The sequence below is a fragment of the Micromesistius poutassou genome (genome assembly GCF_964030765.1).
Source record: "Micromesistius poutassou genome assembly, chromosome: 9".
Classification (NCBI taxonomy): Eukaryota; Metazoa; Chordata; class Actinopteri; order Gadiformes; family Gadidae; genus Micromesistius; species Micromesistius poutassou.
Window position 1 is genome coordinate 2,897,740 of NC_140279.1, and position 27,418 is coordinate 2,925,157.

Sequence of the window (27,418 nt, forward strand, 5' to 3'; positions counted from 1 at the left end):
CACTGCATGTGTATTTATCTTTTTTTTTTTACTATATGCATATGAGGTGGTTGGCGAATGGTCTTGATAACAATTTAGTGGTGCACCTAAAGTCAAAGGTTGGGAACCACTGCCCTGAAGCACATTGTAATATGGCAGTGTACAATCTTAACCACTAGTCGACCACAAAGGAGAATGACTCCTGAACCGACCTTTGGACTTGGAGGAAAGTTCTTCAAATATTCTGAATATTTGCAGATTCAATGGAATTATTCACAGGTAAGCCAACCGACAAGGACACACAATTTTTATTTCATTTTTTTAATAACTGGACTGTATTGGTTAAGCAAACCCCAAAGCCATCTGCATTCAAAGCATCGTCAGTTTGAGAGAAAAATAGAAAGTAGAAAATGGAAGATTTTTCTGTTCAAGTAGGGGGCGTATCTTGACCTGCTTGTTCACATCAATAGCAGGCAGATTCAATAAATCAAACTAGAAAATTGTTACAGTGTTAGAAGTAGTGAATTAATGCAATACGTGGGAGAACATATAACTTAATGTATCAAAAAAAGGTAGGTTCATAATAACAACAATCTCAAATTGGTGTTTATGTTCAAATAAACTCATGCAAAAGGTATATTGCTCTAATGTAAATAGTAAAAAGGATGTCAGAAGTGTAATATTGAAGTACTTCCATACTAAATCCATACCATAAATCACCGCATAGAAAATAAGAATGGATTGAGGTAAATGTCATTGCTTTGACACAAATTAAATGCTGAAATGTGTGAGTACCAATAAAGCAGGTACAAAGAATGAGATCCATGACAACATAACTGTTGACATACATCATGAAAATGGTATAGATTAAGTAAGTAGTGGTAAAACAAACATTGCATAATACAGAATGCAGTATAAAAATCAATTGCATATATAAGGAGTACAAAACTTGTTTTTGAATGGTTTTGCGTAGTTTCTTGCCAAGCCGCTTTGGTTTTTGAAGATATCAGATTATAATCTAACTAACAAACAAACAAAACATCATCCCAAATTATCCCAAGTGTGTGTGTGTGTGTGTGTGTGTGTGTGTGTGTGTGTGTGTGTGTGTGTGTGTGTGTGTGTGTGTGTGTGTGTGTGTGTGTGTGTGTGTATGTATATGTATATGTATGTGTATGCGTATGGTCATAGTGAGCATTTAAAAAAAAAAAAACATTACCTTGAAAGGCAAACTTTTTTAATGGTCATTGTAGGCCATCATTTGCCAAGGACTTTAAACAGGTCTTATTTATTTAATAGAGCAGAACGTTTTCTAGGATTGTAAGCATATATGCCATTAGGCACATTCCTTTAAAAAATCATTTATGCAGGTACTGGATAGTGTTTGCATTCAGGTGGTCGTGTGCCATGGAGAGACAATAGGCCCTGTATATATGGGCTGGATAGTTTCTGTACCAATCTTTCGGGAGCAATCGTCTACTTATTTACTCTCTGATAATGATTAGTGCCGAATGGAATTTAAATGACTCAACGCTTAGAACCAGGCAGGTAGAGGCACTCCAATGGCAATAAAGAGCCTTGTTTTATGCTAACAACAGATGAACAATGACTGTTACAGATTTGACATCTTGGCACCTCACCGCCATGACAGCAGTACTTTTACAGGTCGTCTGCGTGATTGTAGTTTTAGTGTATGATCATGAACTCAATGCTGCAACTCCTAATCCTGATTGGTAGGAGTGATCTGTTCCCGATAACAAACGTCCAGTCCCGGTTTAAAAGATGACTTGGGATTTTTCAAGCTGGACCCTACCTGGCTGCAATGTAACCCATTGTGGAAGTAGTCCATGGTAGTCCTCTAAAAGTGTTTGTTTTGGTCACAGATAGGGTCAGATTGTTATTAACTGGAAAACAAATGGAAATGATCCCTACAGAGAAATACTACTTGCTTCTTTACCTGTCGCTTAATCCGGTCTATTTGTTATTTGGTCTAAACGACACCATGAACGATCAAGTGAAAGGTAAAAAAAAAAATTTGATTCTCTGTAGGGATGCGTTCCATAATCATATCAGGCACTTGTAATAACAATCTGAGCCTGTCATTGGAAAAAAAAAATCACTTTTAGCGGACTAACATTGACAGGGCGATAATAACATCGCCCTGTCAATGGATTATGGCTGAAACACTCAAGATCAATACTGGACAATACTGGACCAAAATAAGGAAATATAGAGTCCAGGTTGAAACACCCAGAAGTCATCCTTAAACTGCTTATTGTTTGGGGTACCCGCACATGGAGTGTTTGACCGCGTCCTCCAAGGACTTCCTGGTCACCAGTAGTCGTACAACGTCCTCCTTCTTCTTGGTCAGCCTCTTACGAGCCTGGTCATGGGTGACCATGGTCATGTCCCAGCCGTTGACCTGGTGGTAAGGAAGAGGAATTTCGTCACGCTAGGCTAACATTTGGTATCTTGTACAGTAATATGTGCAAAATAATTTGCTTTCCTGTCGTTCAGAAGGCCCTCTTGAGCTAGGAGCTGCATACAGGAAACAACATGGCTTTTACTTATTGTAGTGTGACCTCGCTTTGAGTACAGCCCGTATAAATGAAGTGGTTATTTACATTATTTGAACTTTAACTCAAATTTTAAAAAGCTCAAGAAAATTTTATTAAAAGACAAATGTCTAAATGATATCTGTTGAAAGTATGGTTTTGATGAAAACGTATTGTGAAATGTACATATAGCGCCATCTTGTGAATGTAAAGAAAAAAACAGATGAAACATAATGGGTATACATGCCTGCATTATTTTGTCTCCCATCATTAATCCAGCCTTTTCTGCTGGTCCTTTGGGCGTTACCCTGGTTACATAGATACCCTGCAGTGGAGGCAAGAATCATTCATAAGTACATCCTGTGTTCAAATCACCAGACCAGCAGAAAATAAAAGGTCTGTCCGATGAACACCAATTACACTAAACTGGTTTAAAACAACAGAGCAAGCAACTGCTCTAGGCTCAACATGGATTTGAAGTGTTCCATCCTCAACAGAAAAACCTCTTAATGATTAAAATCCATACATTTTTTTCAGGATCTACTTTTGCGCTATGGCTTCCTAGGCTTATGTAAGTATATTATATTAACACAATATATTTTATATATTTATTACACATTATTGGACGACTACCATTGCAATATGCAATATATCCGTCACACATTGATTTCACAGTACTTTCCACTACCCCTGCTGTTGCTGTATTACTGCATTACTGGTGTCTTCTGCTAATTGTCTCCCACTCAGGACTGGAGTGGCTGTGTTCAGGTCTGTAGTTCCCCCATTACCTTCCAAAACTAAATTATACTCCCACTGATCAGCAATACAGAAGAATTCAGTGTATAGGAAACCATAACCCATCATTGGTTTACAAACAATGCCATATTGTAATGGGTTTAGCCCTGGAACAATTCCACATCCACTACACTCTGATTGTATGTTGTTCTATGAGGCCACTCCTACTTATCACATGGTGACACACGCCTCTACGTATAATAAAAGGGGGGAGTGATTTAGGGTTAGAGTTAGGACGATCATTTTACATAGATAGCATGTAGAGAAAAGCTGTCTGACCATTTGACACACACACACACACACACACACACACACACACACACACACACACACACACACACACACACACACACACACACACACACACACACACACACACACACACACACCTTGTCGGTTTTGTCCTCCGAGTAAGGGTTCTGCACAGGGTCCTGGTCCATCCCCCCTCCGATGCTGAAGCCCAGGATCAGGTGGTCTCCCTGACACAGCTTCTGGATCTCAACCCGCTGCTGCTCAAAACAAACAAGCAGTGTTGTTATTAGCATAGAGCTTAGCATAGGCATGCAAAGAACAGAGTCACTGCCTCACTGAAATACTACAATAGCACTGTTACCGTAGTCCTGTTATAGCACATGCGTCACTTTCAGGTAAGAATTATCTTCCCCTGATGACCGGTTATTAAAGATATTTGAACGTGTATAATGCTTGCCTAGGCAATCTCAGAAATAATAACATACATGCTTGTTGCCATTATAGTACATCATGATTTGTGAAAATTACTAAATCATAGTAGACAGCACCACTCATGCAGAGTAATGTATGCTTTCGTCTTTATTTAAACCCCCTATTCTTGACATTGACAAGCTGTTGCTGGCTCTTCTAAACAGATGGATCGGGGCTCGGACACTTGCGCACTACTCAACACAAAGGCTCCTATGTGTGTGGTGGTGAATAAACGACTCTCTCAGAGGGTTTATTCAGTAGATTGATGTCTGAGGACATCTTGAGCAATAATGTGTGACTCAATCGGTTAGTAAAGGACTTCAAAAATGGTCCGAATGTCAGCGTTGATTTGTTGCTAAACCTCCACATATGTCGAAACTTCTGTCAGGGGTTGCAACAGATATAATGTCCCTGAGGAGACAATATATGTTGATGTATTTCTGATTAAATCCTTAAATCAGCAGTGGGTTTGATTACGAGTTGATTGATTTGTGCCCAGCCATTGCCAGACAGAATCTCGAGTCAAGACATGAACCACCATAACCACACCTTTTTATCCACCTATGGTGACGCCCTAAAGCTCAGACAAATCCATGTCAGTGGGTCCCGTCCCTCTGATCTATATCTAATACACAATCATAATAAGCAGTTCATACCAGAGCGACAACAGTTACATGGGATGGTAATCCAGACCCTAAAGATGGTTTCAGGTTAGTTTGTGGTAGAAAACCAAGCTGGCTGGTTGCGATCAGGTACTGATCGAGGTGGTCTAGGACTAGGAAGTGTAGCTAGTCCTACTAAAACGACTTTGTTTCTAAACCTGGAAGTAAATAAGCACAGAAACTAGTCTTAGGCCTCATATATATTCCGAAAGGTTTGTTTGATATCACGTTTAATGTTAAGGCCATAGTTGAACAAAGGAGTGCGGCTGAAGGGGAATAGACGTCCGACCCGTAAAACTTACCACGACAGCTGTAACTGGTTGTCCTGGTGTGAAAGACATGGTCGTCAGGAGTGCAGAGCGATGGTGTACTTTCGGAAATAGTTGCAGTTTCTTTTTAGATACGTAAGGAATACTTTAATTCCGGAATAACTTCCGAGATCAACGCTTAAACGCTTAAAGTCACGTACAACCCGATTTCTAGCACGTAGGAATAGCAGCGTCGATGACGATGATGTCACTGCACTGGCCCGCGGGTTTGGGTTTGCGTGTTTTTACAACACGACGTGATCAGCGAGGGCGGTGCTTTTGTTTGGATTGATCGCGTTCATTGAGTCGTAAATGGACCCCACTCCTTTGCATTGTTGGAAGTAATAAATCGAACTATTAATTTATTTTCATTATTTTGCGTCATGGGACAGCCCCGGGTGTATTCTATAAAACGAGACCGCTTACCCAACTGGTGACCCGTTTACTAGACAACGACTGCTTACAATTTGTTATTCAGGACTAGCCTACGGAAAAACACAAGTTACACGAGAGAACAAAAAACAACTGTGCACTGACCATATTGAAATTATTATTATTCAGCTATGCGCATTATTTGCCACTAGGTGTCTCTCAGAATTTCCTTAAACTAAATAATAAATAAAATGAAACCTTAAATACACATCCGCACTCTGTATTCCTTCTCAATATTTCCTTCTGGATAATTAAGTGAAAAATGTCTTGCCCTTTGGGCAATGGTTAAGGGGTGTCCTTTGAGACCTAAGTGGATTTAAGGGCTATACAAATAAAATGAAAACACTCACAGAAGCTAGTCTACATAAACCCTTCCCTCATGCGCGCGCACACACACACACACACACACACACACACACACACACACACACACACACACACACACACACACACACACACACACACACACACACACACACACACACACACACACACACACACACACACACACACTCCTCATGTATATCAAATGTTAACCAGTAAAACAAGTTTAGGATGTTTCGGCCCACATTACAGACGACTGAACAAAATATTTAGCGTGATAGCAATTTCCACACTTGGCCCTTTTAATGTTCCCATATACATATCACCCAATGGAAATATATATCATGCAATTTACAAAATTACTTTGTGTGATTCATTATTTAAACCATCACCTATCGCATATTGTTAATAACATTGAAAAAAAACGGATAAAATCGAATAATTCATTTTAGTCTGATCTCAAAGCCCTAGTAGAAGCCAGGTGCATAAGGTGGGGGGTGCAGATACTCTTCAGGCAACCCCTCATCCACCAGTCTTGGGGCTCCACTGGAGTCGGCCTCTGCTGACTGAAGGCTTTCAGGGGACTCTCCCCTCTTCTTTCGAAACAGCGCCATCAACTTCATCTGGCTGGGCACGGCCGAGGGCTTTGGGTTAGGGTTGGGGTGAGGCTCCTCGCGTTTGTCCTGTGGGGCACCCTGCTCTGTGGTGGGCCTCCCGGATGTGAAAGGAGGATAGGGAAGTGTTGGATACAGCAGAACATTGTTATTGGTCGTTATTAGTCGGTATCTGGGGACCTCTGCGGGGCTGTCCGAGGCCCGGTTTGCTGGTACATTGTTGTAAATATTAGCATGCCCGGGTAATGCTGTTGGTTCCACAGCAGTTACCTGAAATTGACATCAGATGTTTTTATTAATAAAAAACGTCAATGCATTTGAAAAGGCATCACGAATTGGAAGATAGGTAGACAAGGTGGCCGTGCACTTCTTAAGATGCTCTTTGCTCTTACGAAGCATTAAATGGGAAAACATTTTTCAATAAATTATACCAAAGAAAGTTTACGCAAAGAAACAATAGCATTGTTTACCGAAGGCTGCAGCCGTGAGTCAAAATGTGATCCCTGATCTGGCAGATGGCTATTAAACCCATTAGGTGGGAGGTCTGTGTGATACGGAGGTGTCGATGAAGCCGGTATGGATGGTAAGGAGGTCCGATGAGGGAGGGCCGGGGCGATAGCTTCATCTCTTTCAGTATCCTCTGACATCTTTTATGGCAGCGGAAGAGATCAGAAAAACAGAGGGAAGTATTAAAGAGAACAGAAGACTTCATAGTTGCAATATGGCATTGAAATCAATAAGCAAAATATGATTGTATGTGTTTTGGGTTTTCCTAACCTTTATACAAGGCGCGGTCAACACTTCGTTGAAAGGCATGATGGGAGTTTTGCTGTGAAAATCCACCAGATCCTGCAGAGAGCGGTGGCGTGTGGACTCACCGGTGATGGCGTAATTTCCATCTCGCAGTATGTCAATCATAAAATGTTTGCAGCGATCTGTAGCTCTTTGTTTAGGTGGGGAAGATAAACCTCAGTGTAAAAGCCAAAGGAGAAAGCTTTTTTCAGCTTTTTTGCATGTGATGTGTATCAATGTTTGCGATTGACATAGAACAGCCTTACATAAAAGGGATGAAGAAAAGAAACAAGTGTATCGGAACCATATATTTCATGAGGATATAAAGATTGGTTGACAGAGGAACACGTACTGAAAACACATACCGGTACGAGAGTGTGAAGCCATTCCTGCTCTCACCAACTCGGACAAGGAAGTAGCCGGGAGGTTTACACAGCAAGAGCGCCTCTGCATCCCTGTGTTGATCACATTTAACATTTAAGTCAAAATTAAAGTATTCTTCAACCACAGGCTTCTCAACATGTCTGTTTGATACCAGGCTAAGATGGGTAGGGATTTGGTAATTTTTCTAATGAAGATGATCCAAGAAACTACCTTCACTACTGAAACTACTGAAAAAAGTGCTATTAGTGCATTGTATTGTTCAACTAATTTGCTGTAGGCCGTTGTCTTACTTCAACAATCATATTATATGTGAATGATGTAAATAAAGTTAAGTAACAGGATGCTAAACCTTTAGGCATAGATGTTGACAGTAGGCATAGTCCTAAATATTGTAGATCATCATTCCATACTACATTATGTATTTAATGTATTTTATATTTTAACGTTGAGTTGAAGTAGGAATAAGTTATCACCGTGCACTGTCAGTCAATGGCACATTGTTTATATTCCTCATCAATTATAAATTCCTCCAAACTTCGTCGGACCTGTTAGAAAACATGATGATAGCGTTGGGGAATTGCGGAACTAAACTCACTTCCTCGAGGTGACGCCGTGGAACCATTCCGGAATATTATCCCATTGGGACTGGTTGAAACAAGAAATGGCAGTGCTGTTTTCCCCGTAGAAGTGGTTAACATCCATCTCACTAGTCCGGTGTAAAGGTAGGCAGACTCAAGTCCATTGGTAGGCCACTAGGACATAAACGCAAATGTCAAAAATGTCTACTTTCAACAACAAAGTAACAACAACAAATGGAGGCCTATGCCCCATGTGTCACAACAGCGCTATCATGGCTTAGCCTTAGGATAATCACCATCTCATCATAAATGGTGCTGCACTAATCGCTAAGTCAAGGAATATTTACCTGAATGCAGCGATGACGCGAATGAGGTGTCGCATCCGAGGCGGCAGCACACAGCCACCTGTTGGGTCGGTGGGTGGAACTGTTTACAGGTAGGTGTAGTCATACAAAACCGCAGCCATGACCTTCAAATAATATACATGTCCAAGAAAATGGCAGAAGGGGATTTCAAATGACCATGTATTATATGGATCTCTTAGAAAAAAAAAAAAAAACAGTTAGGCAACATTAAAAGTGTTAGGCGCCCTAAAAGGGTATGTAGGTCACTATTGTATTTTTTTTTAACATGACACAAAACGAAAACGTTTAAAAGAATCTTTTTAATAAATCATCAAAAGAAGTACACATATCCACAGAGGTGAAGATCAATTCAATAAGATGTTTTATGAAAGTACAATCACTGAAAATCTTATTTACAATTGTTGAGGGAAAAAAAGCAAATCCTTCCCTATGGAATCGTATTTAATTTGAATTTCATCCAAGGAATGCTATAGGCCAACATCAATGTGCCAGATTAATCATTTAATATCTATCTTTTAAAGCTCCAATACAAAAATACCCTCAACTTGTTCCAGAGGCATTTCCAAGAGTTCAAATAGTTGCTTTCTTCTGGTAACAAGGTTACCATTACATTTTGGTATTGTGTAAAGTGCTGAAATACATCAGAGTTCAATATAATTTTAGGGGGGACTACAGGGATATCATTGACTTGAGCTCCAAACAAACTCTTAAAGCAGAAAATAGAGCAGAACAAAACCAAATAAAAGACAAAAATGGCTCTACAAGTAAGCCCCTTTGAACATTTCTAAAATCAGTGACATCTTTTTTTAATATAATATCAATAATATTGTGAATGAATCAGAAAGATACAAGATGCATAGTTCTGATGACTAGGGCAGCGTCGTATTGAGGTTTTGACAAGCAAAATGGGAATGTGTCACAAGAGATGGAAAATAAAAGTCGTATCGCCTTTCTATTAACTCTCAAACTCTATGGAAATCTATGTGCATGTACATACCAAAAAAAATACAGATCAGGGATGTTTTTTTTGGAGGAATGTTTTGAGGAAAAAAAAAAAGGCGGTTGAGCTAAGCCAAAAAAACATAAGAAAGAACAAAATATATACTAAATATGGATCCAAATCTATTTGGTCATTTCAGAATTTTTGCAGAACCAGGCCTCAGATGAGGATAGAAGGGAGCAATTTGTGAGGCCCCTCACACCACTCTGGGGAGGGTCAAAAGCGTACTGGGTGACAAAGCGAAAAGAACGGAATGAAGAAGAGTCAAAGATGGTGAGGATTCTGTGCATCCCATTTTGCAACAAACACGTCTCCAAGTGCTCAGAAGCCCTTCTCCAAAGACGTGTTGTACAGAAGGAAAGTTTGAAAAAGTGCATGAGGAAATAAAAGGGCACTTTGTTTACTTCATAAATACTGCTACAGTACAGCCCAACTTCCAAGGGCCGGAAAACAAGTTCCTCTCGTTAAAATTATGAACTGGAAGAAATATAAATGTATTCAACATACAATTCAATTTCACCAGAAAGCCAAACCACTGCAACATAGCCTATATGGCCCCCTGGTGTTACACTTGGGTATTGCATTTCATATCAGTGTCGCTAGTCCACCAGTTGAAGTGCATGGACAATTCTCCACCTCAAACTAATCGTGTCTCCATTGCATTTCTGAATACCTTAAACAAAAGGAATCATATAAAAAACATTGAGTCTGCTTAGAATTTCACCTAAATATTGACGATAGACAATGAATACATGTGCCTCTCATAACAGTGACCAAACTTATAGTTCACTCTAAATGTGGAATGGTTCAGCATTACAACTGAAAATGTATACATAGTGGCATTGAAAAAAATGTAATGTGCGATGAGAAAGACACACTGGCACACTGACTAATTTAGACTGTAAATGATGGCCGAAGACAAAAATAAAGATGTAAGTATCAGCTGTAGATATACAAACATTGGGGCCATTATAAGCGACATTCAAACCTATGTATATAGTCTAGTCAGTATGTACATTAAGTGAATGCACCCTTGATCACATATGCCATATATATATGCCATATATATAAGAAATTAATATGAAGTTTAGAATCCTATGAAGGAAATACCTGTTAACCTGATACTGAGAATGAATGCCAATCAGGCATAAGAATGAATGGATAGACGATAATCAGAAAGTGCATTGTTTCAGTGACTGCTTCTGGGGAGCTGTAGAGACACTACCTACTATCAGTGATATAACGTCAGCATGTTATCATATTGATGGATGTCAGTCTTCCAAATCATTAAAAAAAAAAAAATTATATATATATATATCGATGGAAAGAATACTAACTAGCCTAGAATATCCATTGCCATTTCAATTAAGACAAATTACAAGGACATCTAGGATCATTGCTACCTGGTTTGTCAGTTGGTCAAGAAGTTTAGGTCCCCGATGGCATGATTTAAGAAACAAACGGCCAATCTGTATTTACTCCATATTTTCCTTTTCAGTGAGCTTTAACCAACACCACTTCCAAAGTCTAAGGCCATTGTGATGGGTCAGGTGTGCCCCTAGCAAGTGACACAGGCTAGTGAAGAAATAGCATCTTAGCATAAGCAGCTTCAAGAGTCAGCATTACCCAAAAAGGAAACAAACAAATTGTGGGTAATGCAGCTGATGAGACTGAAAAATGGTCGCACTTCAGAATCGTGTATGCCGGCAAGAGTTCGGCAACTACTGAAATTGCATATATGCGCAATTCCGTGTGTCAAATAACACTCAAATGGATAGCCTTTAAATGCCAGAGACGATTTAGTTTGTTAAAAAGTAACAAAATGTATACATTTGATCAGTAAATATCTGTAAAAATAATCAGTAAAACTATCTTTTTGGAAGTATCATTTGAAGGATTCCCTGAGAAACGGAACAATGAAACCTGGGGCTGCAGAGCTGTGGAGGTGGGGCTTTGGCCTCGGTACAGAGAGAGTTAAGAATCAAATCATTTGTTCAGGTAACCAACCAAGGACGAGGGTCGGCCACTGCGAGAAAAAACGTTTGTCATGAATGTTTCTGTAAACGTAGTACTCGGATTTCATGAGGTACCCTGTTGAGGCCATAAGCAGAGCAAGAAACTAATGTTTTTCAATAGACTATGGGAAGTGAGAGGGGAGGGGAGGGGGGGGGGATTTTTTTTTTTTTTTGCAAGGATACCAGAGGTGGGAAAACCAGAACTGGGAGAGAGGGGTGAGGGGAAGGATCTGTGCATGCTCTGTCCAGTCCTGTCGGGACACAGTTAAGGCGATGGTGGCTTTTGACAGCGGTCTGTCTGTCCATCTGTCTCTCTCCTCACAGGAGTGTACAGCGGAATATGCTGGTCTTCTTGGGCTGTTCTGTGATCTTCACCCCTTGGCTGCTGCCCTGGGGGTTGTTACCCTCCTGGAACGCAGGCGAGAGCACATAAACAAAATGGAAGAGATGCACAAACACAGTTACAAAGCCATTCACCATACATAAACTAAGTCCATAATTGGCTGAGGTTAATCAGTGGAGCAAGTGTTAAAACGGCCAATACATGAAAGAAAATGTGTGGCGTTCTAAACATGCTTGGATATATCATTAGATAAATATATAGAAAGAAAATAAGTAACTCTTCAATAAATAAATCTATGGCCTGCATCACATGAATAAGATCTTAGAAGTTTAGAAGTTACTCTATGGTACAGTATTTTGTTCCAGCCCGATACTGTGGCCACACACACTGGCAGTACACACAACCAAAGTAATATGATCAGGCTTGCACAGCCTCATCAATATTTTAGCCACAGCCAAAGACTTACCAGCTTTTTATCCATTTTAGCCTTGATGTCCCTGGCAAGGGTCAAAAAGGCCTGCAGGAAACACGAATAGTGAATACAATGAGGACTGGATAAGTGAATACATTTTCATCAAATGTAATCAAGTCTTTTTCATAATAACATTTTATAGTCTGAATGGATGATTGATACCGGACATAATATTATCTCATTGTTAAATGAGATTAACCTCTGCATGATTCATTAACAATGGGTTATCAGTTAATTGGCAGATTGATGTCCTGTGAAATTACCTATGATTATCAATCCACCCTACCCAGCCAAAGAAAACAAGAAAAACAATACGCAACACATTTAATTTTAAAGCTCGGGGTGTAGACACAAGCAGTAAAATCAGAATCTACCTGGGTATTCAATCCCCAACCATTTGTATTACATAATAAGAACTTCAAGAGACGACAACCTCCCCTGATCTCGTGACACTGTGGGCAACGTGATTCTCTGTACTGCAGACCTAAAAGCCATTCATCACAGTAAAAAGAGTTGACTCACGTTTTCCACGTTAATGTTGGCCTTTGCACTGGTCTCCATGAACTTGATACCGTACTCCAGTGCCAGCTAGCAACAAGAGATAAGAAATCAAAAGGCACCATTAGAACTCCAAACGCGTCGACTGTTGTACAGTACGTCAGCTCTGCTTTGAGCTCAGAGACCCATAAATCCTGCACAGCTCCTGCGCCTCACCTTCTCTCCCCGTTCCTTGGACACCTGCCGCTTGTCGTTGACGTCACACTTGTTCCCCAGGACCATCTTCTCCACATCTGCTGAGGCATGCTGCACCAGGGGAGGAGACAGGGTGATTGGTAAAGGATCCATCAGCACAGATTTCATTCAGGTTGTAAGACATTCCATTTATTTAGCAGACGCTTCTGTCCAAAGCGACTCAACAAGAATCATGCATCATCCCCAAAAAGTGCAAGAATCATTTAAGTGCATCCAAATTGACGACATAAAAGCAAAAAAACAAAGCAACTGCTTTTAAGTACTACAATATAGACACAAGAGATGAGACAGATAGAGATAAATAGACAAGAGATTTTTATTTTGTTTTGTTCTTTCGCCATAAGTACCTCTTCGATGTTCCGTATCCAGTTCTTGATGTTGTCGAAGGACTTCTCATTGGTGATGTCAAATACTAACATGATGCCCTGGCAAAGTCACATTAAAACGCACAGAAGAAACAAACAAAGTGAGACTTAATATCTTACATACAGAGAAAATGTTGAAAAAGGTGAATAAAAGTCAACAGCACAACCACACATCCAATCAATTGGATATATACAATACTTGCTAGCAATCCTATAGATGTGGATATAAAGACAGGTAGTATAGGCTCCATTATATACCAATCTATCCAATAAACTACTGAATCATATGTGGAGCTTAGATAGGCTACTCACCATGGCCCCCCTATAGTAGGCGGTTGTTATGGTTCGGAATCTCTCCTGTCCTGCCGTATCCCTAAAACAGAGATACATGGCTCATAACTTGTTTCATGAAGATCATAATGGATGACATGGATCCCATATTTAGCACTCATTTTTCTGAATGCCAAGTTAATGCTTCCAAAATGGTATCATTATTGATTATGCATCACCACTTTCTTACCATATTTGTAGCTTGATTTTTTTCCCATCTAGTTCTATTGTTCTTATTTTGAAGTCAATACCTGGGAATTGAAATCAGACACATCAGATTAAGTGATCCATACTCTTTCCAAAACAACTCAGAATCGCTAGAGGCAATAGTTAAAGAAAGAAACTAGAGAATTTGAGTAGGATATACTCACTAACTGCATACTGTGCAGTACTTTCACATACTGATGACAACACTCAACTTTAAACTCATTGTACTTTAGTGTCGTGCATATAAACTGTTTAGTTATTACGATAAAGCATGGAGTGTGAGGGTGTAATTATTCTGGGTCACCACCCCACCCAGGCGATGGTGAAGACATTTTTGAACTGCGTATTTATTAAGAATTATTATAATCACACACACATGATTGTCATTCCCTGGACAAAAGAAAATAATGTGGCTTAAAGCCAATGAACCTTAAACTACGAGAAGCCGGTTAGGTCGCTTCCTGGCTAACCAGCCCATAATGAATGTTCACCAAAAAGTTAGCAAGGAATTAGCATGAAGGGATGGGCTTCTGCGTTAGGGCACTTTTATGGCAAAGACAACACAAATAACGAACACTTGTCTTACCTATCGTGGAGATAAACGTTGAGTTGAAGGCATCTTCTGAAAATCGGAATAGCACACAAGTCTTTCCGACGCCTGAATCGCCGATTAAAAGTAGTTTGAACAAGTAATCGTAAGTCTTCGCCATGTTATTAGCTATTGCGGATATCCCGCCCGTCGACTCGTGTAATGCCAAGAGTGTTACTGCTTGTCACTTGAAGGGACTTTCCGATTGGTTGAGCTAAATGTCATTCTCCTCTGTCGTCGTGGCTCCGGAAGTTGCATGCCCGACTTTTTTGCATGCCCGGGTTGATCGTTTTATTAACCGTGGTGGGCCGAACTGGTGAGATGATGTTCAGGGATCATGCATAAAAGTGCAACAGCCGCAAAACAAGCGCACCCCATCATCTTCACTCCTTTATCACAGATACACTTGCTTTTACGTTCAACTTTTACGGAGTCACTGAAATCAATAAGATGCATGTACGTGATTTCTTTTTAGGGTTATTTTCCATTTTTTTAGGGTTAATTTCCATTCTCACTGAACTAACGCTTCCAATAACAGTATTAATGTATCTACATAATGTGCTCAAACATGATATGCGATATGCGTTAATTAATTAAAGATCACGTAGGCCTACACTTCTTTAGCATATTAATTTTTTTTGCTTGTCTTAATGCTATTGTAGACCATAAACGAATACAATTATGTCAGAAGGATAACATGAACGGACATATTAATGTAAAGTAATACATTATGTATACAGTAGGAGGCAGTATTGGACAAGATTGAAATTCAGTGATGACGATACGACAGAAAATTAAATAGTTGTTTTCGTCGGGCCTTGAATGAACATGTTCAACACTGTGGTTTAAACCTCAATGCAGCTTGCTAAGGACCTGATGCACCCAAGTTGTGCGGACGAAAAGCGAAGGCACAAGAAAAAGCGGCTGGTTCAGAGTCCCAAATCCTACCTCAGTGATGTCAAATGCCCAGTCAGGCCCGCTGCTAAGCTTTTGGAGGCCCTAAGCATAATTTGTCATAAATTGGTCAGGGACCAATTTAGAAGAAATTCCAATTTAGAAGAAACATGTATTACCAAATTCTAAATTGGTAATACATGTCATCATAGAGTATCAAAATAACAGCCTCAAATGCAGCATCATCGGTAATATATAAAGTAATATATAAATAATATATATAAAACGTTTTTAACAGCAGCATTACAATATAATAACAACTGCAGGCTCCAAAGATGGACGAAAATAATTATGCACACAAATAACACACACACACACACACACACACACACACACACACACACACACACACACACACACACACACACACACACACACACACACACACACACACACACACACAATTTTTCACACACACAATAACTACCTCAAAGTGCAGTATTGTCCTAATCTAAATATTTTCCCTACACTAGAACTCCGGTGTGCAATACTAAATTGCGTGTGCATTCTCAGCAGCTGTAGGAGGCTTTACAAAGGTGCACGACGACTTTTCCAAAATAAAAATAGCTAATCAAGTCATCATAAGACACCCTATGTGCCTCTTCAGCGTTCTTGTCCCATTGTTGACCGTAGATTTGTTTTAACGAGTTTCAGTTTAGAAAAACTGCGCTGAGAAAGGATGCTCCGCCGATGCGAAAAGACGAGAGCTTTGAAGGCTGTACCATTTCAGGGAAGCTCAAATTATTTATTACTCAAATAAATAATTTTAGTATATGAGAAAAGTTATGTAGGCTACTATTATTATTATTCTCTAAACACTATTCTCAAAATCAAACTGTCCTCAAATACTATAATATAACTGCAATTATATATATGTAATAAATAAATAAATATATATATATATATATATATATATATATATATATATATATATAATTAATTGTGATTGCTTAGAGGGTCAAGCACAGTGCAAGTGTGCCTATTGTTATTGTTCGTTTTATTATTAGGTGTCAAGGACAAAGTGGTATAATAAAAAGATTGCATGTGCCAACAAAGAACTTGACATTTTGTGTAAAAAACATTTTTAATTCAATTGAAATGGGGAGGCAGGGGAGCAAATAAAGACATTTAAAAACAGATTTTGTCAAATGTGTTTTCATGGCGAAAAGAGTAGGATACATACACAATGTACTTCATAAACAAAACATTTTAAGTTTCATTGGTTCCTTTATAGGAATTCTTTGGTTTCAATCGTCACCTGTCAAAACTGTATGAGAAAATTGGAGAATGAAATTTCAAATTCAAATACCTAACATTATTCTACTATATACAATAAATGTTGATGGTTTATAAAACTGGACTTCCAGTGGTTTTGGGCTCCCTCAAAGATTACCCCCAACCTGGAATGCTGGGAAACATCTGCATCGGTCTGGATTTGCTGAGTAATCAAACCGAACTGGCAGTGGTACTTATGGAGATGTACACACTGGTGCACAGGCCTGAACTACCAGACTACATAATACAGGCTCTTTCTGATTTACCAAAGATCACATGGGACCAATGGTCTTTACAGAGTCTGTTTGATTGGATCCATATTAGACCAAGGAATCGAATAATATTTGCAGAGAAACTTTTTTTTTAAATTGTAATTAAATGATGGATGTGTAAAAAAAATTGCATAGGCCTATTTGATTGTGAAACAGCAGGCACTAATGACTGATTGCATAGTTTTGCTTTGACCATTGAAACCACAATTTGAAGATGCTGACACTAAAATATTTTTACAACAGGGAGCAACAAAGAGATAGGAATTGCAAACCGTCACCACCAAAACAATCAAGGAGGGATAACACAACAAAGTGTTCTGGGCTGTCAAAAATGAGCATACAGTCAATCACCGTTATGAGGGAAACAGTTGACTTTCATCCAAAAATACTCTAGATGGCACTAAAGAGCCATTCGTAAAGAGAGCTAAATCATGTCATCCACTATATAATATGGCATGGGTGATAAAAATAAATGTCTTGAGTGGCCAGGCATATATTCATTGTCCATTGTTCGTATAAAAGTGGTCAAAGAGTGTTGAAAAAAATGCCAAAAGAAGGAGGAACTCAATAAATGTAATGGTGTTGGAATGATTTTGTAATTTTAAAAGACATAAAGAAAGCTGTGCCTTAAAATAAGTAAGAATTAACAAAAAACAAAAAACATCAGGATACAAGTTTTAATTTAACACCCTGTTTTCTCACTGGAGGAAAAATATATCCAGCTGAAAGTGTGGAGTATGTTGAACATTGATGGAATGTAACGTGACTCTATGTCATCCGCTGCGTCTCTGATGTGTTTATAAGCTGTTGAGCTCCAGTAGAGTCTGGTCCAAAACTTGATGCATACCCAGGTTATCTTCTTTGGCACTTGATAATTGCTCTATAGTTTGGAGAAAAAGGATGACAGTTAGAAGTTATTATAGAAATAGCGTAACATGAAATTAGCACACTAACGGCAACAGCGGGCATATTAATTTGTCATTAATTGCACATTTAAATCTTTTGCAAACATAACTTCAACGGTGGACAATTTACGAGAATGCACTCAAACGATGTCCCTGGGCGACGTTAATCTGTTCCACATGCAGTGAACCGGAGAAAGTCCAATAAAACGACTTCTAGGTTAGTATGCATGCTTAAACTGCTGATGGACATTGTATGCCAGCAGCTGACTGTTAATTAAACGTTAACTTAACTGATTATATAATCACTTTTTTAAAAACGTTTTAGTACCTCCATGATTTATTATTTGCCTATGCTGTTGTTTTGTTATTTAAACCTACGGCGACCTATTGTTACTGAAAAACACATGAGGAAACCAACGGTGAGGCATTGCAGAACCCAGTGAGGTGCACACTCTTTACCACGGCAACCCATGCTAACTCTTTGCGGGAATCTCACCATGTAAAAGGCATATTGTTGATAACCGAGAGAAAGAGATTGTGTAGAGTACATAATGATATGCAACTTGCAGACCGTTCATCCGTTTACAAAAATAATGACATTCAATGCATGATGATAAAAGCTGCAGCAGCATATGCCCAGAGACAAGAAAGATGAAAAGGAAAAATATTTTTTAATAACTTTTTTTTGCAGAAAAAGTCACATATATTCAATTGGGAGAAAGAAAATAAAATACATAGAAAGACTCAGCCAGGATTTCATGACCACAACTGAAAACCAAAGCCAGGTGGAGAAAGTGCAGGAATTGAAATAGACGAAGAATGGGATGAAGGGATGTATAGAGATATAGAGAGAGGGAGTCAGTTGCTACAGAGAGGTCATGTCATTCAGGGCATGGTCCAGCTCCTCGCTGATGGCCTTATACTTCAGCTTCTGAGCATATAGTTCATCTGGAGGTCAGAGGTCGGCAGGGAGCACCAAGCAGAGGTCAAGTACAACGGCAGAGAACCATAAATAGATAGCAGGGATTTGGAGGAATGACAGATGAACACAAAGAGCGCAGAGGAAAAAAAAGGAAGATGGGAGAAAGAAAAAGAAGGATGGATGGTCAGACGTACGAATGATAGATAGACCGTGAGTACAGATCCAAGTTTGCTTTAGGTGACAGCGAGCAACAAAACACTTTCACAGGCGGTTTCATTCACACACAGGAGTGTTCACACCTGTGCCGAAGGCCTCGTTAAAACGGCCTCCCTTTAACCCCATTAACTCTGTGGTATGTGCTTCCACAGCTAAACAATGCTAACCTTGAAAGCTCTGCATAGCGCCTAGCTAGCATATAATAGCTGTGCTTTTCAAACAAGAGCCTTTGCACGTCGAGTGGAAAAAAGCTGCATCGCATAGTTGTGCACACCGGAGACCCAGACTGACATTTTATTAACTTGCTTCAGTATGCATTTGGCAGCTCACTCTTTTCTGTTCACAGAAACTAATCTAGAGACTTTGGTGTAACACAATACGCAGGTGGGGAGCGTCTACATTAACTGTGTGAAAAGGGGCATATGGAAAAAGGGGCCATATAGGCTTTGGGCAGTTTCTCTAACTGGAACAGGGAAATCACGCTCAATTATTCACTCAATGGAGGTACGCTTGACATGTCTAATCATTTACTCACCATGAATACATAATAAGCTCACACAGCAAGCTTTTCCTTTGAGAACCAGCCATCGTTACTGGCCCGGCCGTCTTTTTAAAATAATAAAACACTGAAACCCTTCCAACTCTATAACCTGTTTTACATCTTAGATCGCCCCACCCCACCCCGATAGAAAACGATAATCTTCCGTCCCTGTAAACAAACGGAATGTGTTTGTGTTGGGTGTGTGATTCCGTACCTTCCAGGTCGTCAATGGATTTTTCCAGTTTGGCCACTGTCCTCTCTGCAAACTCTGCACGAGTCTCAGCCTGTCAAACAATAACAAATGCCTCATTCTCGTTTTCCCCAAATCGTTAAACGTGCCAAATAATCAATCCAAGTGGAGTAAATCTAGAAATGATGGGAAACAATCCAAACTTTTGCTGTGGGAAAGATTACTGCTGCATAACACATTCATTTCTACATTATTAAATCAAGTTCTGACCAAAGACCATATTTTTCCCTTGGAGAAGTACTCTATATTAACATTGAATATTCATGGTGTTCAGTGTTGCTTCAAGGCACTGGAACCATGACCTCAAAGGAGTCAGTGACCTCAGATGCTTCCCTGCATAGTGTTATGAACGCGGTACGAAGGCATCGGGAGAGGAGTGAGAGCGACCACTCACCTCCTTCAACTTGTCACTGAGAACCTTAATTTCCTCCTCGTACTTGTCTTCTTTCTCAGAGTACTGTTGGAACAGACAAACAGAGGGCTTCATGTTACAAATTGCCCGCCAGAACAAATCCTTTGTTCTCGGGTGTTGGGCTGCATTACGGAATAGTCAAATGTATAAAAGTTTAATATTGCAGAAGAACTTAAAAAGTAAAAAACGTCTGGAAAATCTGGGAAAAACAGTTTTCCAGACCTGCCTACATGCACATAAGTGAAGACACAACGCCTCTGTAAATGCCTACAGAGCTCGTACACACACACACACACAAACACACACACCACTCCTTCTCATGCTTGACATGAAGGCAGCAAAGGCATGCAACAGGCTTGGTCCTGGAGTGTGAATGCAGAACAAGGCTAAGTCATGCATTAAAAGGAGAGAGAGAGAGAGAGAGAGAGAGAGAGAGAGAGAGAGAGAGATAGAAAAGAGAAGAAAGAAAGAGAGGATCATGATCATGATGTTGATTATGGCCGTAAATTTTAAACTAATCCTGGCAGACTGCAGCGCTGGCAGCGTTACAAAGCAACCAATTCTTCAGGGTGGGTGTGTAGGGTGGGCTGTGCTGTGGATATCACAGTAGACAATCTGCTACCACATATTTAGGAGTGGCCACATGGCAGACCATGGTTATGCTAGGACCAGGGTCACCTCAAAACACAATTTACAAGGAAAATTTATGTTTGGGTATCAGGTAGGGAGTTGCGGTGTGCAATTATAGGGATTAGGAATACTGCTTTGGTGCGGAGAGAGGCCTGTCTCTGCTGAACCCTGTGCACTGAGCCATAGACAGGTCTAAGTACAGGATACAGTGGAACGTTTCTGTGCGGGCCAAAGCGCCATGACTAATAATTATTAACTCATCTTCAAGTAGAGCCTGATGAGTGGGCCGGAAAAGCAGTTGTATTTTCCATTGCTTAAGTGTTACTTAGGAGTCTGTACTCTGTGGCAGTGCAGTGTGTGCATTACTGAAAACTAAGCAGACTACTGTATTCATATGGTAACCATATGGTAACAACAGCTCCTAATGTGTATATAGCTGTACTGTAGCTGGGTATCAGCCATGCTTATGGTCACTTTGCCGTGTTTTATTGAGCTGAGCTATGGATTTGGAAATATGATATACAGTATATAGAAAACAAAAACATTTAACCTTGTGAGTGAATTGTTGCTCATCCCTCCCTTTGCGAGTACTACCACGTTTATTTCACTTCATGAAAGTTATTTAGGTGAAACTTTGCTTCCAGTTTTCTATTATCGTTACTATAAAAGCTGATTCAAAACTGCTTTTCACCCGAGTGAGCTACAGCAAACCATGCAGGGTAGTAGGCAAACATCCAGCCGGCACCCACAGCTGATACAATCTCCAATGTTAACTTTCCAAACACGAGACTCACCTTCTCAGACTGGGCTTCTAGAGACTTAAGGTTGTTGGTCACATTCTTCAGTTCCTCCTCCAGCCCACCGGCTTTACTATGAGGAGACACAGACAGATGGTCAGCCTTGTGTGTGTGTGTGTGTGTGTGTGTGTGTGTGTGTGTGTGTGTGTGTGTGTGTGAGTGAGTGACTGAGTGACTGACTGAATGTGTATATTTGACTTACTGTTCTGACACCTCTGCCCTGTCCTCTGCCCTCTCCAGCTCTCCCTCCAGGATCACCAGTTTACGTGCCACCTTGGAGCCAGGAAGAAAGACTCGGATTCAGATTTTTTTATTGTTGATGAATTGAATACTGAAGGCAGGGTCTTTTACAGCCTAAATCTCCATATTAATAGTCAGGCCAATAGTCAGGCCAATAAAAAAAGGGCTTTGCATGGATTTACATGTACTTAATTTAAAAGCTGTTATAACAGCTTTAGTTGTCTTTTCCATAGCTCAGATTTCACTAATTTCCATTCATTTCAACACACAGAGATGACGAGAGTGATGGCAACTCTATAATGCGTGCCACTGCAGTGGCCTCACCTCCTCATACTTGCGGTCAGCCTCCTCAGCAATGTGTTTGGCCTCTTTAAGCTGCATTTCCTGAATCTCCATCTTCTCCTCGTCCTTACTGGCCCGGTTCTCAATCACCTTCATTCCTCTGGTTGCGTTAAAACGGGATAAAGAAGGGAGAGTTAGCTTGCTTAGCGTCTTCTATTGATGCATGGATAGATTGAGAGTGAGAGTGTGAGAGTAAGGCCCTGTCCCAATTCTCCCCCTACCCCTAGATTTGAGCCCTAACCCTAGATTTTGCATGTTCCCGCCGCGAAGGGGTAGGGTGTTCCAATACTTAGGGGAGCAAGGGGGGGGTGCCAATTTTCCCTTAAAATCAACCCTTGAACGCTAGCCAACTCGGGAGCTGACTTGCAATTAAGGGCACTCAAAGCAAGTGTTCTTGTTAAGGGGAGAGAAATGGGACTGGGCCTGTGAGTGAGTGAGAGAGAGATTTCTTGAAACTAGCTAGATTGTAATGACATAGCACTCACTTAGAGAGTAGAGTAACCAAAAACTTGCATACCATTCCATCAACATGGCACACCAACACACACACACACGCACACACACACGCGCACGCACACACACGCACACACACACGCACACACACACACACACGCACGCACACACACACGCACACACACACACGCACACGCACACACACACACACACGCACACACACACACACACACTTGTACAGTACATTTTTATCGACAGACATTTTATTTTATCTAGCGGTCCAACCTTAAGAATAAAAAAATAGCCACTGTCAGACAGACAAAACACAAAGAGCTCTGTGGCTAGGCCGGCACCCCCTCTTCCTCCACCTCCACCCGTGAAGTGGTGCTACTGACCTCTCACTCTCGTCCGCGGCCTTCTCCGCCTCCTCCAGCTTCTGAAGCGCGGTGGCCAGCCTCTCCTGGGCCCGGTCCAGCTCCTCCTCCACCAGCTGGATCCGGCGGTTCAGAGCCGCTACGTCACCCTCCGCCTGGCACACACACACAAACAGAGAGGTTGTTTGATTCATTCATTTAACATGAACTTCACTTGTCCTGCAACCCCCCATCTCCCCTAGCTCAAAGCTCACCCTCCCCTCCTTCCTCTCCGCTGGTGACGGAGGGGAGCGAGGAGGTGTGACGGAGAAGCGGCCGTGGGCCGAGGAGACCGCAGCGGAAAGAGCGGAAAGATAAAAATAGGAACAAAAGTAGGGGACAGCTGGAGGGAAATGAGGACAGGCGCACCTGCAGCTCTGCCGGAGATGAAGAGAGTTTCCACTCTTGATTTTCAGTTCCTTATTGATGCGTTGGTTAGCGTTTCCCTCCCCGTCATTTTGTTTTGTCCCGCACCGAGACAAGAAAAGACAAGACAGGAAAGGAGAGGAACCTGGACGGTTTGTGGTTGTGTGTGTGGTGTTGTGGAGACGACACACACACATCCTTGTTTGAGTCAGAATGAGAACTCATCACATAGCATGCACTCAGATATGTATATTCTTCTACTCAGAGTCTTCATTCTGAACTTAAAACCTGCACTTTAGGTGAATTTCCACTAAAGTCACTTGCCACTTTTAGACTCTTGCCTATGTAGGGACGAGCCATGAATGAATGAATGAATCATGTATGTACTATGTCTTATGTCTATGTCTTTGGCTTCCTATTTTTGTGTGGTGTTTGTCTTGTCTGTTGTATTGTAGAGCACACTGCAGCAAATTCCTAACAACTTCTGTTGTATGGCAATTAAAGTATTAAATCTTGAATCTTCTCATAGCCATTAAAGATGATTATTTCCCATGTGCAATGCAGCAAATGCATTCCTTCTTCCACACTGCGTGCCATGTACAACGTCCTCACACGCATTTTCTAATTAGCTGTCAAGAATCAGCCTGAGGGCGTTCAGTATTAACTTTGTATGAAGTGCTTTTGAATGTCACCGAACTCTGGGAAGAAATCAACTGGAGTTGCCCCATCTGCCGCAGAAACTGAAACGTAGGAATAACTGTGTCTGGTTGGACCTCCCCAAGGTGGAATGGGTTTCAGCAATCAATAGTCAAGTAGAAGTGATATGCATAGTCTCAAGACAGCTGGAGACATCTGCAATATCTTTGATACAACCCAAACTCTGATCCAGCCTGCTGCATATAGCTGGCATTAATAATCATTTAATATAAGGATAACTGTAGTCTGAGAGATTATTTAAACTGAATTCACAACAAACTCATTTCCACTGTGGTTGCTAAAGAACGGGGTAAACAGACAAGGGCAGATCAGGGAGTACAAAGGGAAACAGAGAAGCAGAGAGGATTTCCTTTCAGCTTCTCAGAGAGACCAGAAAAACTTCTAAGGAGTTATGTGGAAATGGATAAATAGTGAAGATTCAAGAAGTCAAAGCAAAACCGTTCACTCAATCTCATTCAGTTTATTATCCCACACATTTTATATTTAGTTTAACTAATCACTAGTGAATTATCTCAAGTTCAACAAGTACAAGCACTTCTGCACACTCACTATATGGTACGATTAAATACTTGCACCGTGAAGCAAAACTTGGGACACTTCGTTTATTTATCCAAATCAGCAACTTTTGAGGCTTGCAAGCTGGTCCTCATTTATCTAGTCCTTAGTTTAGTCTATAAGCCAGATACTCAATGAAGATCAAATCAAATCTGTCAGTCGTTGATATTGCAGGTAAGCAGGTGGTTATCTTCATTCAAATGAGGTCGTCGCCGACCAAGATGACGGGAAGAGATAACTGGGTGGGAAGGAGAGCGACCAAGCTAGGTGGAGGGCACAGGGGACCCAGCTAATCAGGCCGAGTGCGCCGTCCTCCCAGTCTTATCATAGACTGAACACTTCAAGGTGGTGGTGCAACTGAAAATCCACTCTGGTATATTTTGAGATTAATTTATGTACTGTAAGCCAGATCTGTAAATGATAGGGTAAAACTGTAGCTAGACGCAAAATGTCCCATAGCATGTTGTGTTTATCATGTTGCGTGACTTTTTTCAAAAAAGTCTCTCTCTCTCTCTCTCTCTCTCTCAGGAATGCATCTGATCGGACACAGGAAACAACCTTTTAAACTGAAGTGGGTTCATCTTATCACATCAGGCGCAAAGACCTATGACATGAATAGGGAACCATAGGTCACACACAATGGGGTCTGGATTACTTGTGTTTTTGTAGGGTCCTCGTCAGTCAGCATGACATCAATGGCTTTAAGAGGAGAACATTGAACTGAATACGGACCTGGGCCCTAACACATGGTGGTATTTTGTTAATTCCTGAGAGAAGCAATGGGTTGAGGTGAATGCCTTCCAGACACACACACACACACACACACACATACAAACAAACATACTATTCATGAGCCCCAGGTCAGCTACATGGCACATCGGATGCTGTAAAACATTTCCAGGCACACATGTCACAACACACACACACACACACACACACACACACACACACACACACACACACACATAAACTCTTTCCCACAGAGACAAAGACACACATTAAATTGCACATATGCATGCATGCAAACATGATACCACAAACAAATACTCTCAAGTCATCCATAACTCAATCAATCTACTGGCGACACGCCAGTAAAATGTCACTGGTTGTTATGAAAACATGGAAACACCTGGCAACCAACGCAGGCATACAATGAACCATAAGTCCACACATACAATGGCTCGGACCAAGCAAACAGCTTACAGCACTGCATGACAACAGGGCCCTGCCCATCGCCGAGGTTCAACAATTAAGGGGATTGTGGATCTGCTGTAAACACAGGGGGAGTGTTTATACCACATGTGGTTCCAGATGGTCGCCAAGGCCTAAAGTTCATCCACTCGTTTCCAGAGGTTGAGAAAGGGCCCTCCCCTTACAACACTGAGGTATGCAACACTCGTTCTTCTTTTCTTTCTTGTTCAAAGGGAAGAAGGAATACATTGACCCAACTGGAACCGTCATGAATCAGGTTCCAGCCAGACTCATATAGAGGTAAAAGCTGTTGTCAAAGTGCTGTCAAAGGTTTTTTTTTGCATTTATTGTCCTACAGGTGAAAGTGCTTGTGGCTCACTGGACAAAGACTGTCTCTTTGTGATCGTAAACCATTTGAAAGACAGTAAAATTGAAAATAGAGCTGCTTAAGCTGTAGCAAAGTCCTAACAGAAACTCATTTCCACTCTCCTTGCCCTCATGACTTTCTCTCCCCTTCTCTCTCTGGCCATTCTCTTCCCATCTCTCTCCCCCTCTCTGTGGCCATGCCCCTTCCTTCGTCACCAGCTCTGCATTCCCCAGCTGCCAGGGACTCACTCCTTATATGGTCAAATTAACTTTGGGGAATTTGTGGTGGAGTATCAGCAAGATGTAAGACAGCATACTGACATGCAGAAACCCTCACGCACACACACACACACACACACACACACACACGCACGCACAGACACACACACACACACACGCACAGACACACACACACACACACACACACACACACAGACACACACATACACACACTAATTGCAACCATCTGTGGAGGCGGAAAATGCTGAAAAAGCCAGATACCACACTACGAGGAGGCGCAGTGCTGGCTCCTCCCCTCAACGGCCATTGATCCAGTTCAGTATTAATGGAGGACATGATTCCAAGCCCGCTGTTCCCTAGGTAGCCTCAACCTGGCTTAAAATAACAGTAGGATCTTACAAGAGCATGGAAAAGTATGTCAGTGGCTTTCTGGGCCAAAACAAGCAGGCGATTGCGCCGTACATCTGTAAGGTATTGAGCGTTATGAAAAGACCCTTCAGGCTGTTCCAAGACTGGACCGGTACACTAGGGGTGGCCAGGCTCTGATAAAGAAGGGCAGAAGTAGTGGTGGTGAGCCCTCCACCGTCCCCCTCCCCTAGGCTTCTGGTGGCTCAGAGTCCATGCTGATGTTTGAATCCTGTGTGGTTCGGGCCTATTGAAGCGTTCTTATTTGGTTTTGAGTTGCAGCCGTTGTAAGTGCCACAAGAGAGAAGAGAGCCACAGTATGCTGTGAGTTAACATATGAACCACATTATTATAAATGGTTGCTTGTGTGAATC

General features: G+C 41.1%; 4 protein-coding genes across 4 annotated transcripts in view; all 4 read right to left on the reverse strand.

Annotated features, from left to right (window-relative positions):
• Positions 1 to 290: 290 nt before the first annotated feature.
• On the reverse strand, positions 291 to 5,220 carry tax1bp3 (Tax1 (human T-cell leukemia virus type I) binding protein 3). The gene is made up of 4 exons (XM_084473465.1): positions 5,014 to 5,220; positions 3,716 to 3,835; positions 2,779 to 2,856; positions 291 to 2,398 (listed from the first exon to the last, which is right to left on the reverse strand). Exons 1-4 carry the CDS (start codon positions 5,050 to 5,052, stop codon positions 2,249 to 2,251), a joined length of 387 nt encoding a protein of 128 aa, XP_084329591.1. The 5' UTR covers positions 5,053 to 5,220; the 3' UTR covers positions 291 to 2,248.
• Positions 5,221 to 6,242: 1,022 nt separating this feature from the next.
• On the reverse strand, positions 6,243 to 8,267 carry hsh2d (hematopoietic SH2 domain containing; the record flags this gene model as incomplete). The annotated part of the gene is given in 6 exon segments (XM_084472504.1): positions 6,243 to 6,659; positions 6,860 to 7,039; positions 7,043 to 7,057; positions 7,167 to 7,332; positions 7,547 to 7,636; positions 8,161 to 8,267. Coding segments are annotated over 6 exon segments (975 nt in total).
• A 531-nt stretch (positions 8,268 to 8,798) lies between these two features.
• LOC311353552 (ras-related protein Rab-8A) lies at positions 8,799 to 14,723 on the reverse strand. Its single transcript, XM_084473471.1, has 8 exons — positions 14,580 to 14,723; positions 13,977 to 14,037; positions 13,769 to 13,829; positions 13,439 to 13,516; positions 13,053 to 13,142; positions 12,861 to 12,926; positions 12,333 to 12,383; positions 8,799 to 11,931 (listed from the first exon to the last, which is right to left on the reverse strand). Exons 1-8 carry the CDS (start codon positions 14,701 to 14,703, stop codon positions 11,842 to 11,844), a joined length of 621 nt encoding a protein of 206 aa, XP_084329597.1. The 5' UTR covers positions 14,704 to 14,723; the 3' UTR covers positions 8,799 to 11,841.
• A 3,917-nt stretch (positions 14,724 to 18,640) lies between these two features.
• tpm4a (tropomyosin 4a) overlaps positions 18,641 to 27,418 on the reverse strand; it is a 20,220-nt gene continuing 11,442 nt past the window's right edge. Inside the window, 7 exon segments of the mRNA XM_084473133.1 lie at positions 18,641 to 18,936; positions 19,882 to 19,951; positions 20,312 to 20,374; positions 21,754 to 21,829; positions 21,959 to 22,029; positions 22,321 to 22,438; positions 23,187 to 23,320. Coding sequence (XP_084329259.1) covers positions 18,854 to 18,936; positions 19,882 to 19,951; positions 20,312 to 20,374; positions 21,754 to 21,829; positions 21,959 to 22,029; positions 22,321 to 22,438; positions 23,187 to 23,320 — 615 coding nt within the window. The 3' untranslated portion in view covers positions 18,641 to 18,853.